This window comes from Nerophis ophidion, linkage group LG19 (genome assembly GCF_033978795.1).
Source record: "Nerophis ophidion isolate RoL-2023_Sa linkage group LG19, RoL_Noph_v1.0, whole genome shotgun sequence".
In the NCBI taxonomy this organism is placed as follows: domain Eukaryota; kingdom Metazoa; phylum Chordata; class Actinopteri; order Syngnathiformes; family Syngnathidae; genus Nerophis; species Nerophis ophidion.
This window is the reverse complement of record NC_084629.1, coordinates 23,725,662-23,739,885: the sequence shown is the minus strand read 5'-3', so window position 1 is coordinate 23,739,885 and position 14,224 is coordinate 23,725,662. Positions and strand designations below refer to the sequence as shown.

The following is a 14,224-nucleotide window of genomic DNA, read 5'->3' as shown; positions in this document are numbered from 1 at the left end:
TCAGGTTTCTGGCACGGCCACTCTACCCACTAGCCATGCTGCCCCTTTAATTCTTCATTTTAGCTTCTGTTTTTTCGACATAGAATATTTGTTAAATATTTCTTCAAACTTATGATTAAAATTCCCAAAAATTATTCTGGCAAATCTAGAAAATCAGTAGAATCAAATTTAAATCTTGTTAGAAATATAGCTTGGTCCAATTTGTTATATATTCTAACAAAGTGCAGATTGGATTTTAACCTATTTAAAACATGTCATCAAAATTCTAAAATTAATCTTAATCAGGGGGCTTCACAGTGGCAGAGGGGTTAGTGCGTCTGCCTCACAGTACGAAGGTCCTGCAGTCCTGGGTTCAATCCCAGGCTCGGGATCTTTCTGTGTGGAGTTTGCATGTCCTCCCCGTGAATGCGTGGGTTCCCTCCGAGTATTCCGGCTTCCTCCCAGTTCCAAAAACATGCACCTGGGAATAGGTTGATTGGCAACACTAAATGGTCCCTAGTGTGTGAATGTGAGTGTGAATGTTGTCTGTCTATATGTGTTGGCCCTGCGATGAGGAGGCGACTTGTCCAGGGTGTACACCGCCTTCCGCCCGATTGTAGCTGAGATAGGCGCCAGCGCCCCCCGCAACCCCAAAAGGGAATAAGCGGTAGAAAAGGGTTGGATGGAAACTTAATCAGGAAAAATTACCAATGATGTTCCATAAATTATTTTTGTAATTTTTTCAAAATGATTCGAATTAGCTAGTTTTTCTCCTTTTTTTTCGGTTGAATTTTGAATTTTAAAAAGAGTCGGAATTGAAGATAAACTTTGTTTCAAAATTTAATTTTCATTTTTCCCTGGTTTTCTCCTCTTTTAAACCGTTCAATTAAGTGTTTTTTTCTTCATTTATTCTCTACAAAAAAACCTTATGTAAAAGGAAAAAAAATGTACGACGGAATGACAGACAGAAATACCCATATTTTTTCATATATATATAGATTTATTTATTACAGGTAAATTAAACAAATTGGCTATTTCTGGCAATTTTTTAAGGTGTGTATCAAACTGGTAGCCCTTCGCATTAATCAGTACCCAAGAAGTAGCTCTTGGTTTCAAAAAGGTTGGTGACCCCTGGTATAGAGACACATAATTAGCTGATTGTTAGCCAGGGAGCTGACGTTTATGATTGGCATTAAAAGGCATTCATTGGCGAGCAAATACTTTTTTTCAAAGATCGATACTGTTCCGAGCCTAAGCAACTTGTTGATTGCTCCAATTAAGACCTTAGCGCAATTAAGCAATCTGTCCTCTGGTCTGCATCTCAGGGTTTCCCCTTCATGTACGTAAGTGAATGTGGCACCGCCACAGCAATATAATAGCCCCCACACCTGAAAAATAACAGTTTTTAAGTGAAAAGAAATTAAAGTAATGTATTTTAGCCCCCAGAAGAAGTCCCACCAAGTCTGACCCTATTTTTATCTTTTATTGCCAATATCATGTTATCAAGCGCCACAATTCAAACAAGTTTTACCTCTCATGCAAACACTTCCGCCTCCGTGCTTCGCAAGACACACAACGCTTCCTCATTTACCCCGTGTGTTTGTGATCATGGGAAAACTGAACATCAAACCAAAAACTACACAAACACGAAACATTACCACCAGCAGATCGTTACAGTATGAATGGATGTATGTACCCTATTATTTGTGCACTATTGAATAGCGATGCATCGAAAACTCGGCCACTGAAAAATACTTTGATTACCGAAAACAGTCCTACCAAAACCGGATGGAAACAAAACGCCCGCGATTGTCTGGAGCGCAGTCAACATGTCTGCGATGCGGACGTAACTTTAATGTATCGCAGATATACCCCCGGACAGCCATCTCAAAAATGTGCAAATATTAAGAGGACAGTGGCGGCTTTTAAGGAAAGAAAGTATAACTGTAGCAGCAGCGCCAAGCAAGTGTGATGCTACAATTGTTCTTTTTGTCGCAGACATCGAGGAACAGGAGTTCTAAACACGAGTACATTCTATAATACCAGAAGAAGATGCTAAAATTTTTGCTAGTAGTTTTTAATTAAAAAGTCATTAAAAGTCTTAATACACTTGAAAATTGTCAACTAAGTACAATTAACAGCAACAATTGCAAATATGGCAAAAGGATGTTATTACTAATTATTAATAACAGATTTGTTGTTAAATGACTGTGTACATTTTTGGGGGCTTTTTTTTTTTAAAGGAAATCCTATTATCATAGCAAATTAGGTGACGACGTCGGGGTGACCACACCCCCTCCGCCACAGGTATCTTGGCAAACTAGGGGCAAGCCTGTATCTACATCTGCATGTGCTTTGAAATGCTGCGATGGACACTCTGCTGGCGGTGTGCAAGTCATGTTTGTTGTTATTAATGCTGGCTCAGCATTTAGCACTATCACAGCATTGGTTGACCCGGGTTTTGTCCTTCACCCCGCCATGTTGTAGGTAGCCGTCCCACAGTGCAGTACGTCTCCTCGCTGGCCGAGCTGCCCCAGGCGCTGCAGCCGTACTACACGCAAGGCTACGTCCTGACCGCCCTGCACCCCATCATCCTGTCTGTGGGCCGCACGCGCTCGCTCCCCTTCAGCCTGCTCTACCGTGTCGTCCTGGCCCGCCCCAGACTAAGGTAGGCTCACTTCAAACTTCCAAAAATCCAAACCAGAGTGCGCTCTCGCCAAACTGTCGAGTAATTCCATGAATGATTGATGGCGCTAGCTGCATATTTTGTGCGGAACTATGCAAGAAGGTCACACTGGTAAAGGGCCTGTGACTGAAACGCTCATTTCTGTTGGCTGGAAATCCACTTAACAGGAATCAGCAACCAATAGCGTGAAGGCTCGATCCGTTGGCATTCATTCATTCATTTTTTTCCTATTGCATTGTCACAAAAGATCCAAAAGACACATTTTCTCCTTTAGAAGTAATCCCCGAAGAACTTCTCTGCCTTGTAAGGCTGAAAACTGTGTCACGATATTAGTGTTTTAAAATCTGTCGATATCGATAATTATTGAGATTTTTATGACCCATGGAAAATAAGGAGTAAGAGGAAAATATATTAAATGAAAAACAATTTTTTTCAAATGTAACTTTCCCCTTATTATAATCCCTCAGCTATCAAGACAGAAAGTAAATGTTAACACAAGCATGGAAAAAACTCAAACTATGTAAACAAAATTGTAAAACCACATTGAACACTTAACAATAAGCTCTTAAAATGAAGGTGCAAACATAAGGAATATGTAAGAAATGTTAATAAAGTGTAACAAAATTGTGAAAAGTGTGAAAATGTAAACATAGAGGAAATATGAGAATAACTATTTTCTGCAGGTTTACTGCCAGGAAGTTACGGCTGTGCTCTAAAGCAGTGGTCCCCAACCACCGGGCCGTGGTCCGATTGGTACCGGGCCGCAGAAGAATTTTTTATTTAAAAAAAAGATGTATATATTTTTTTTTTAATTAAATCAACATAAAAAACACAATATACACTTACAAATAGTGCACCAACCACAAAAAACTCCCTTTTTCATGACAAAAACGTCCCTTTTTCATGACAAAGAAGAAGAAGAAGAAAAAGAAAAAAAAAGGACCCCCCCCCCGGGACAAATTATTAAGCGTTGACCGGTCTGCGGATACAAAAAGGTTGGGGACCACTGCTCTAAAGGGTGAGTGCGGCAAAGGTGGTGTGGTATTACCGGTCTTGCATCATTTAGACCAGTGGTCCCCAACCTTTTTGTAGCTGCGGTCAAATTTTGATAATTTGTCCCGCGGCCCAGCTGGGGGTGTGGAATTCTTTTTTTTTTTTGTCATGAAAAAAGTAAAATAATAAACTTGAATCCACTGTGTACTCATATGGACCTTTATTAGCACATTGCGCCAACAACATGAGTATAATATCAAAGTCTCTGGTAACTTCCTCTCTGCCCATTACATAAATAAAAAAAAATCAGGTGGAAAAATATATAAATGACAAGAACCAGCAATTCCACACTACTGTCATTATGAATGTTATTTTTCAACAGCTGAAATAAAGTTGTCAGTTTGAACCGTCAGATAAGCCTCCTGCATGTTTGTGTGCCCGAGTCGGCTCACAAGCTCTCCTCCTCTCCCTCACCTCCCTCTGCCCATATGCGCTCTGATTTTCGTTGCTTTGGTAACGTTTACATGCCTTCAAAATAAGATGCAGATACAACATTAAAAACGAATATAAAGTGCATGAGATTTTTAACTCACCGTAACGCTAAATCAATGGGAGCCCTGAGCTTGTTTCTCTGCAACGAGACGGTCCCAACTGGGGGTAATGGGAGACAAAGACACCCGAAGTGTGTTGCTTATGTCCAGTCTGCTACGTTGTTTTGTTTGGTGGCTGTCACTGCAGAAAATTCCGCTTCACACAGATAGGATGTTGGAAATGGAAACAGTGTTTTCAGTGCTGTGGTGGCGATCTCGGGGTACTCTGCCATGACTTTAATCCAGAAAACAGGCAGAGTTTTTGTTTGAAATACACTTTTAAGGCTGCCGTCATTGGCGATCTCCAGCATTTGATTTTTTCTTGCACAGACATGCTGGATTCATCTGCTTTGTTGACAAATGGGTCGCAGATCCATTCCTTGGCAGTTCGTGGGTCTTTTGAAGTTGGGAAGTAGCGCTCAAACTCTTTTAAAAGCACAGACAGGTGATCGTGCAGCAGTTTGTTGAATAAGGCGCAGGGTCAGTTTCACGCAAAACAAGGTTGGAAACATGTCCAATATGCCTCTGTTCACACGCCTTGCCCACAAATCTAGTTTGATTTTAAATGCAGCTACTTTATCTGCCAATTTAAATACAGTTGTCATTTTTCCCTGAAATGACAGATTGAGTTCATTGAGCAAGCTGAATATGTCGCATAAGTAAGCCAGTTTTGCGACCCATTCCTCGTCAAAGAAATGTTCTGCCAGCGGAGACTTCTTTTCTGAGAGGAATCTTTGCAGTGGCTCTCGTAATTCAAATACTCTGGCCAGTGATTTCCCACGGGATAACCATCTTATTTCTGTGTGTAAGAGAAGGCGTCTGTGCTCCACGTCCATCTCCTCACAAAGCTGCGCAAACAGGCACGAGTTAAGTGCGTGTGCTTTAATATGGTTAATAACTTTAACCACATCATTCAATACGCTGTTTAATTCCGGTGACATTTTTGTTATAAGTGTATCTTGTGTTGACTTAATAAAAAAATAAAAAATTATTCTGCGGCCCGGTACCAATCGAGCCCGGTGGTTGGGGACCACTGATTTAGACCACATTGGTCCCATTTTAAAAATCCCAAAAACCGCCATACTGTCCAGGTGAAATTTCCTCTTTTATTTGTTAATTTTTACTTTCTCTTCTCACTCCATGCAAGGAATGTGAAAGTTAAACTTCTCCCTTGTTAACTTCCATCTACTTAATGTTTTGTAATCAATCAATTCCATCTACTTAATGTTTTGTAATCAATCAAAAATATCAAGCAACCAAAACATAGATAAGTGTGGAGTGTTTTGCATTTGCTTTGTAATGGATTTAAATGGGTGTAATTTAGAAATGTTTTTACTAGGCATGGACGCTTCTTCTAATATTCACAAAGTTTAGTGAGCGGGTTGTGTTGTGTGTGACCATGTCTGTTGACATTTTGTGTTGGTTGGATTGAAAACATTTTTTTTCACAATGACTAGAGAAGGTTGTTTGCCGTAGGTCTATAGGTCAATGGTCCGTATAATTAAAAGGTCATTGACACCCCTGTTATATATCATAATTTGTCCCAAAATACTATCATAAAGTCTGCCATGATTAGCAGTTGTTGAAGGGAAAAGCAAATGTTAATGCATCTGTGAAATCAACCCACCGCTGTATACTTGAAATGAGGGAAAATAGGTAAATAATACGTTATTATGAATGTTATTCCATTACATACATACATACAGCGTGTATATAAAATGTTGATGGAAGCTTTTGGATGTTCTTTAGAGTGCTTTAGAGGTGGAATAGATAGATCTACATCAGCTCCTTTGTTAGCGACCTATTACTCGTGTCTATTTACCAGTTAGAATGCATCCATCCATCCATTATGTACCGCTTGTCCCTTTTTGGGGTCGCTGGAGCCCATTTCAGCTGCATTCGGGTGGAAGGCGCTGTACACCCTGGACAAGTCGCCACCTCATCGCAGGGCCAACACAGATAGACAACATTCACACTCACATTCACGCACGAGGGCCAATTTTTTTTAGTGTTGCCAATCAACCTATCCCCAGGTGCATGTCTTTGGAGGTGGGAGGAAGCCGGAGTACCCGAAGGGAACCCACGCATTCACAGGGAGAACAAGCAAACTCCACACAGAAAGATCCCGAGCCCAGGATTATACTCAGGACTACTCGCATAAAAAGAAAGACATACGTTCTTGTCCCATGTATCGATTATGAATGAAGTGCAGTTCTCCTTTAAGTTAATTTGGAAAAATTGCAACAATTATTTTTTTAATCCTATTAAAGAACAAGTTTAAAATAGTGTCTTAAAACAATGTTTTTGAGGCAGCCGCTACGCTAGCAAGAATGCTACATGTACATCGACAACAAACAATGCGGCAATGTTGTCGTACTTTTGTTGACAACAAGTTTTGTCAAAACAATATGAATCGTGATTAATCTGTTTTAAAAAACTGTGAATTTGTTGTTGTTTACAGTCAACAGACGGCGTCCATGTGTCACAGCGTGCCCATGCTGAGGGTGGAGGAGTGGCCGCTACCCGGGGACTCGCTGACGGGCGATACAGTTCGAGCGCTCATCGACAGGGTGAGCCTCACGTCAATTGTCAAGTCAGCGTAACTTCTCTTGAAGGCAAGCCATGTTCTTCATACATGACTGAAAATCGGCCGCAGTCCACACGAACAAAGACATTTGAGTAAATTTGTGGTTCGAAGGGAATACATTTATGAGATGGGAATGCAATGAACTCTTGTTTCCTAGAGGAAGAATAATGCTTCCATAGGAGATTTTAGTCGCTGTAGCTCAACTTCTCTTCAGTTGAGACTGACTCAGCAGCGCCTCTGCTGGTTGTAGCTGAGTAGTGCACTTCATTTGTCCTCACTGCGTCTACAAGCAAAAAATTGTCTTTTTTTTTTTTTGGTCTCTCCCGAAGGTGAACAGCAGCGCCCGAGGAGGAGTACGCTTTGTGGGCTCGGTCCTCCAGCAGGTGAGCGGTCTGAGCAATGGCGGTAGGATGCACAGTCCTAAGGGGCGCTGTCACTCGCCGCTGCAGTCTCCCCCTCGCACGCCGCCTGGAGACAAGGAGCTGGAGGAGAACACCTACAGTCCTGGTCTGTGGACGGACCATCTTTACGTCGTCTTCTCAAATATTCTTTCAATGATCTGCATCAAACTCCTCCTTTCTTTCCAGACATGCGACTCCTGGTCTTCTTCCACTCCTGGGCTCCCGGTTGTGCTCCTCTGGACTCGTTGGCTTGTCAGTACCACCAAGGGGCGCTCTCTATGCGCGTGTCCAGGAAGGGTCAGGTGGTCAGCGCCCTGGAGGCCGACTGGCTGGAGCTGACGGCAGCCTACTACCGCCGAGGCTGGTCGCTGGTGGATTCCTTCGTCTACTGGGACACGCCCAGAGGTCAGCGTCTTCGTGCTCCTGTGGCACTGTGGTTGAAATTATGACGTCAAAACGGTGCCAACATTTGTGCGCATAGAAGCCGCACTCTGCGCTCACACTTCCGCAAGACAGTAGGCGTTTAACGTGACCAATCAGAAAGGTGGGGAGTTTCTGGCCCATCTGTTTAAATGGTGGAATGTTGCGTGCCTAGGGAAAGACACACGTGCGAGCACAGAGTCCACACAAACAAAGTCTGCGCCCAACCGCCAGAGTTCGCACTTGTGCAACTTGAGATCCCGCATATGCCAGCGTAGTCCACACACGATCGCAAATGAAGTCACACTAGCAAAGGACTTTGCGCACAAGCAAACTGAGTCAGAGTTTGGGCAAACAGAGACTGCGCTGGATTACGAACGGACTCCACGAGCAAGTACAAACGTAGTCCGCACACGATTGAAAACCGAGTCTTCTTATTAGCACAAACAGAGTCAGCGCAAATGTAGTCAGCACAGGAGCACAAATGGAGTTTGCGCACAAGCGCCAATGGAGTCAGAGCTTGGGCAAAAGGAGTCCATGCACAATCGCAATCGGATTGACAAGCAAACTGACTTCGTGCACGAGTGCGAATAAAGTCAATGCACAGGCAGACAGAGTCCGTGCATGGTCCCAAAGCAACTCTGCGCATTAACGCAAACAGAGTCTGCGCAAAGGCAAACGTAGTCTGCACACGATTGCAAATGAAATCAAAGACAACTGAGTCCGCGCACAATCCCAAACACAGTTTGCACACAAGCAAACAGAGTCCAGGTACAGGCAAAAGTAGTCTGCGCACGGTTACAAATGGAGTCAAGAGCAAACTGAGTCTGCGCACAAACAAACTGAGTCCGCAGATGGGAGAATTTAGTCTGCACACGATTGCAAATTAAATCAAAAGGCAAACTGAGTCTGCGCACAATCCCAAACACAGTTTGCACACAAGCAAACAGAGTCCAGGTACAGGCAAAAGTAGTCTGCGCACGGTTACAAATGGAGTCAAGAGCAAACTGAGTCTGCGCACAAGCAAACTGGGTCCGCAGATGGGAGAATGTAGTCTGCACACGATTGCAAATTAAATCAAAAGGCAAACTGAGTCCGCGCACTATCCCAAACACAGTTTGCACACAAGCAAACAGAGTCCAGGTACAGGCAAAAGTAGTCTGCGCACGGTTACAAATGGAGTCAAGAGCAAACTGAGTCTGCGCACAAGCAAACTGGGTCCGCAGATGGGAGAATGTAGTCTGCACATGATTGCAAATTAAATCAAAAGGCAAACTGAGTCCGCGCACTATCCCAAACACAGTTTGCACACAAGCAAACAGAGTCCAGGTACAGGCAAAAGTAGTCTGCGCACAATTGCAAATGGAGTCAAGAGCAAACTGAGTCCGCAGATAGGAAAATGTAGTCCGCACACGATTGCAAATGGAGTCAAAAACAAGCTGAATCAGCACACGATCCTAATCAGAGTCCTCAAACAAAGTCCGAATTAGATCGCAGAGTCCGCACGCAAGCAAACTGAGTTTACGCACAATTGCAAATGAAGTCAAAAGCAAACTGATTACGCACAAAATCGCAAACACAGTTTGCGCTCAAGCAAACCGAGTCCAGGCACGGGAAAATGCATTCTGCCCCGATTGCAAACGAAGTCAAGAGCAAACAGTCTGCACACAAGCAAACTGAGTCCGTAAATGAACGCAGACAGAGTGCAAACACGATTGCAAAGTGAGTCTGCGCACAAGCAACCAGAGTCCGGCTACAGCCAAACAGATTCCGCGAACAAGTCAAAACGGAGCCCACAATTGATCAAAAACTGAGTCTGCTTATGAGTGCAAGCAGAGTTGGTGCCAACGCAGTCCGCGCATGATAGCAAACTGAATCAGTTCTGGGGCAGACAGTCTGCGCATGATCAAAAACAGAGTCCTGGCATGAGAGTCTGGTTACACAAAATGAGAAGAGACTTATTTCCTGGTGCAAAATGAGTTGGTGCACGCTGAGAGTCCACAGGCAAAAAGTGTGATTCCGACACCGTTTGGAATGTCCAAAATAAAAAGGGATTCTTGTTTCTCTTCCTGTTGTGATTATGACCAATCCTGCACTGTGTTCATATTTAGACGCGTCTCACTTCCTGTTTCTTCACGCTGATGATGATACCTCAGAGCGTTGTGGGTTTCTGGTGAAAATGTCCGCTTCAAGTCTTTGCAAAAAAATGATAATAGTAATATTACGTTTCAGGCGAGCCTGTGCCGCGGTCGCTGGAGGGCCTTTTCGTGTACGAGGAAAAGAGCACTGCCCCCCCCGCCAATGACACTATCGTGGTGGAGCAGTGGACTGTCATCGAGGTCAGAAAACACCTCGATATGTTTTTATTACAAGATTTCTGCTGAGTTTGGAGTTTGCTAAGATATGCCGTGATGTTCGTTGGAGCGCAGTTAGGTCGCGTTTGTGCATTGTTTGTATTTTTAAGCGAGGACGTGGCGTCTGTGTAGGGTTCCAACGTGAAAACCGACTACGGGCCCCTCCTTCACACACTGGCTGAGTTTGGATGGCTGCTCATGTGTGTGCTGCCCACACCCATCATCCGCCATGACAGGTAACATACAAACAGCATATCCTTTTTTCTTCTCCGTAACACAAATACACCCAAAAAAAAGATTTAAATGTATAATAATGCTCCTTTTCCACTGATGTTATTTATATTTAATTTCATGATATAAGAATGAAATGTATGGAGGTTCATTTGTGTCTTCATTACCAAAGCTTTTTTGACATGTAACTTAATTGTTTGCGTTTGAATTTTTTTTTATTTAATTATTTTACATAAAATTAAATTGAAAAAAATTCAGTTTTGAAAAATGTGTTGCTTCAGAAAGCAAGATTCACTTCCGTTAAATTAAGACCGAAGCAATCGATCCTGACTCAGAACCACCCAATGAGGTGTCTAGTTTGAAGTAACATGATGTGGGTCTTGGAAAAAGAGGGCATAAAAAAATTTGATGTACAAAAAAATAAAAAAATCAGTTAAAAAAATTCAAAACGCAAGAAATTCCGTTACTTAAATTTAATATTGAAAAGAAGACACAAATTCACCTCTATAGAATGTCCATATACAGTCTTCCGATCACGCTCTGTTGTTGTTCCAAGCATTATTCCATATTTTTGGTCTAAATTAAGCATTTTTAAAGCACAAAAATGGCTAATTGAACAAAAAATATCAATACTATAGTATTATTGACCACTAGATAACACCAAACCAATCAGAACCTGCTATCCAGTATTGATTGGCTCAGCCTCAAGCCAGCCACAGATTTGAATTGTATTTTTATTATTGAATTTTTTTTAATTTATTGTTAAAATGCTGAACTTTTCAAATTCAAGCTAGTGATGTCACGGTCAAATCATGTAAATGTGGCACCACCTTATGGAATGTTTACAATAAAAACCAAAAAAATTGTAATTATAGCCAATACTAAGTGTAGGTGGTTAGACATTCATTTCATTGGAGCAACTTTATTATTGAACTTCTGCAGCTATATTAATGTTATAGTAACATTTATGACATGTTTAAATTGCATATTGAAATGACAGGAAAAACATCTTCAAAGGTTTGGTGGCCTCTCAAACACATGGGGAAGCAAAAGAAACCACTCATTTAGTGCATGTAAACATACCAATTCTTATGTGGCAAGTGAATAGGCTTGGAGGTTAGTTAATTTGTGTCATTGTGTACGAAAGAGACAATCGTTAGAAAATGGATGGATGTTACGAAAGTTAGGTTTTTTTTTGGGACACTGAATTTATGTACCTGAATGTTGTAAACTGAAGTTATTAACATCAAATTATGCTGACAGTGTCATTAAATATTTGTGAGCAAAATTGAGTTTGTAAAAAGTCAGTGTAGAAATGTTTGTTGCTTCATAATTAAATACTCACCTCCGCTAAATTAAGACTGAAGCAATGAGGTGACTTTTGAAGCAACAGATATTTATGCACTCAATTTTTTTTTTTATACTGATTTTGTTTATGCACTCAATTTTTATACAGTTTTTGAAACTGAATTTCTCTTTACTGAACTTTTTTTATGCAATGGATTTTTTTACACTGCATTTTTCAGCACTAAATTGTTCTACACTAAATGTTTTATGCACTGATTTGTTCTACAGCTTTCTTTCTTGCACTGAAATTTTCTATACTGGTTTTTTTATGCAATGGATTTTTTTTTTACACTTCCTTTTTTACACTTATTTTTCTATCCACTGAATTTTTTTATACTGATTATTTTTCTGCACTTAATTATTTTAGTGTTTTTATACAATGGATTCTTTATACAATTTTTGAATTAACAATATTTTTTATGCACAGAATATTTTTACACTGACTGTTTTACTGCAATGAATTTTAATACACAAAATTTTGTATGCACTGAATTTTTGAAATAATTATAATAGACACGACTTAACCTCCATAAATAGTGTAAAAAGTTCCTCCGTACTAATTCTTAATTTCTATGTCAGTGATGGGAATCTTGCCACCAAGCAGGTGGTGTTTCTTCAGAGACCAGTCAGGAATCAGGCACCACCACACCCCAGGAACCAGGTAAGCACATGGAACTTTCTGTCTACACTGCACCCTGGTGGCCTACGTTGTAATTGCATATGATTTTCAAACTTTCTTGTCATTTGCGGTGTTTAGACCTTTCCCCAATCAGTACATAAAATGGCTGCGTACCTGCAGGTGGTGCACAGCGAGGTGTCCAGTCGCTCCTTGAGCCGGTCCGGCAGCAGTGCCGCGCCCAGGGAAGAGCTGTCCCCCGCGGCCGGGGGCATCGGCGGCTTCCCGGTATTCGGAGGCGGGTTCCCCAGTTCTATGTCACACCTGGAGGAGGGCGGCTTTGATCCGGATGAGGGGAAAGCGGAGGTCACCTGCATGTGAGCCTGTGTGACGCTCAGGCGGTCCCGGATGGAGGAAGATCCTGACTCCTTGCTCCTCCACTGTGGAAGCACTTTTTTAACAGAAGCCATAATGAGAGGAAGGTCACCGCTGAAGGTGACTTTTGTTCCAGAAGGTTTATTTTCGTCATTTCTGCACAGTGACAATGGTCCCTTTTGTTACGATGTCCTGAAACATTCCAACACTCCTGTTTACATTCCTGGAACACAGGAGGCCATCCGACTCACATTTGAACAAGATAGCAACACGAATCATGATTTGACGACTAATTCTTCTAAACATTGCATCCTTTTTTGTGGGGACAGTTTGGGAGAGGCTCCTGTCCTGTTTCCATTGCACAAGGCAGGCTTGGACGAGTCTGGTGTGGAAGAACAATCCCAAAAATCTAAATGAAGAATTAAAAAAACAACAGACTAAACTTTTGTAGTAAGTTTTGCAAGAGTGAAAGTTCTACAGATGCAAAGATGGGGAAAGAGTCCACATTTTTTTCACTTTTTAGTTTCTGTCCCAATACTTTTGCCCACGTAGTTCTCGTTTTGAAATGACAATTCAACAGTATTATGTTTGTGTTTATGGTACCAACAGTCTTTTTTCCAATGGATGCTTCTCACAACTACCAACTTTTGGTCCAATAATTTGTACAATAATTTCAACTACGTTTGTTCATTTAGCTTTTTTTAAGAGTTAAGTTCCAGGAACCCCCCTGGAAATGGCAGAGAAAAATAAAACCCTGTAGTTAAATTCATCAAACCAGATCTAAATGGATTTCCATTTTTGAGCAAGAAAAATCTTGCATATTTTGTGTTTTTGACATAACTTTTTCTTTGACTTAAAACTGAAAAAAAAAAGAACACTTTGTCAAAGGATGGATCTTTATTTTTATATATATATATATATATATATATATATATATATATATATATATATCTACACAGTACAGGCCAAAACTTTGGACACACTTTCTCATTCAATTAGTTTTCTTTATTTTCATGACTATTTACTTTGTAGATTGTCACTGAAGGCATCAGAACTATGAATGAACACATTTGGAGTTATGTACTTAACAAAAACAGGTAAAATAACTGAAAACATCCAACCACTTCTTACCGCTTGTCTCTTTTGGGGTCACGGGGGTGCTGGAGCCTATCTGAGCGGGTGGAAGTCGAGGTACACCCTGGACAAGTCGCCATCTCATCTTTTATATTCTAGTTTCTTCAAAATAGCCACCCTTTGCTCTGATTACTACTTCGCTCTTGGCATTCTCTTGATGAGCTTCAAGAGACAGTCACCTGAAATGATTTTCACTTCACAGGTGTGCCTTATCAGGGTTGATTAGTGGAATTTCTTGCTTTTTCAATGGAGTTGTGAATGAGGAGGTGTGTCCAAACTTTTGGCCTGTACTGTATGTATATATATATATATATATATATATAAACATGTTATGAAAATGTTGCTACTGTAGAAAAAAAAAACATTTAAAATCAGATGTTCAGTGTTCCTCTCATATGTCAGTATTAATAACTCCACTTGTCATTTTTGAGTTGTACAATTTGCTTCCTGTTGTGGATATGGTGTTTTTTGCAATAAACACAGGTGTTATTTACCCCTCATTTGTCCTTTC

General features: G+C 41.1%; 1 protein-coding gene across 2 annotated transcripts in view; it reads left to right on the top strand.

The window, feature by feature from the left end:
• Window positions 1-14,213, top strand: part of rftn2 (raftlin family member 2) — a 33,317-nt gene extending 19,104 nt beyond the window's left edge. The window contains exons 2-9 of one of the 2 annotated variants that reach the window (XM_061879616.1): window positions 2,467-2,647; window positions 6,710-6,818; window positions 7,165-7,342; window positions 7,423-7,641; window positions 9,889-9,995; window positions 10,143-10,246; window positions 12,168-12,249; window positions 12,346-14,213. In XM_061879616.1, the coding sequence (XP_061735600.1) occupies window positions 2,467-2,647; window positions 6,710-6,818; window positions 7,165-7,342; window positions 7,423-7,641; window positions 9,889-9,995; window positions 10,143-10,246; window positions 12,168-12,249; window positions 12,346-12,585 (1,220 nt within the window). In that variant the 3' untranslated portion in view covers window positions 12,586-14,213. The remainder of the gene's footprint in view (window positions 1-2,466; window positions 2,648-6,709; window positions 6,819-7,164; window positions 7,343-7,422; window positions 7,642-9,888; window positions 9,996-10,142; window positions 10,247-12,167; window positions 12,250-12,345) is intronic. The other variant, XM_061879617.1, reaches the window with a different exon arrangement.
• Window positions 14,214-14,224: the final 11 nt, after the last annotated feature.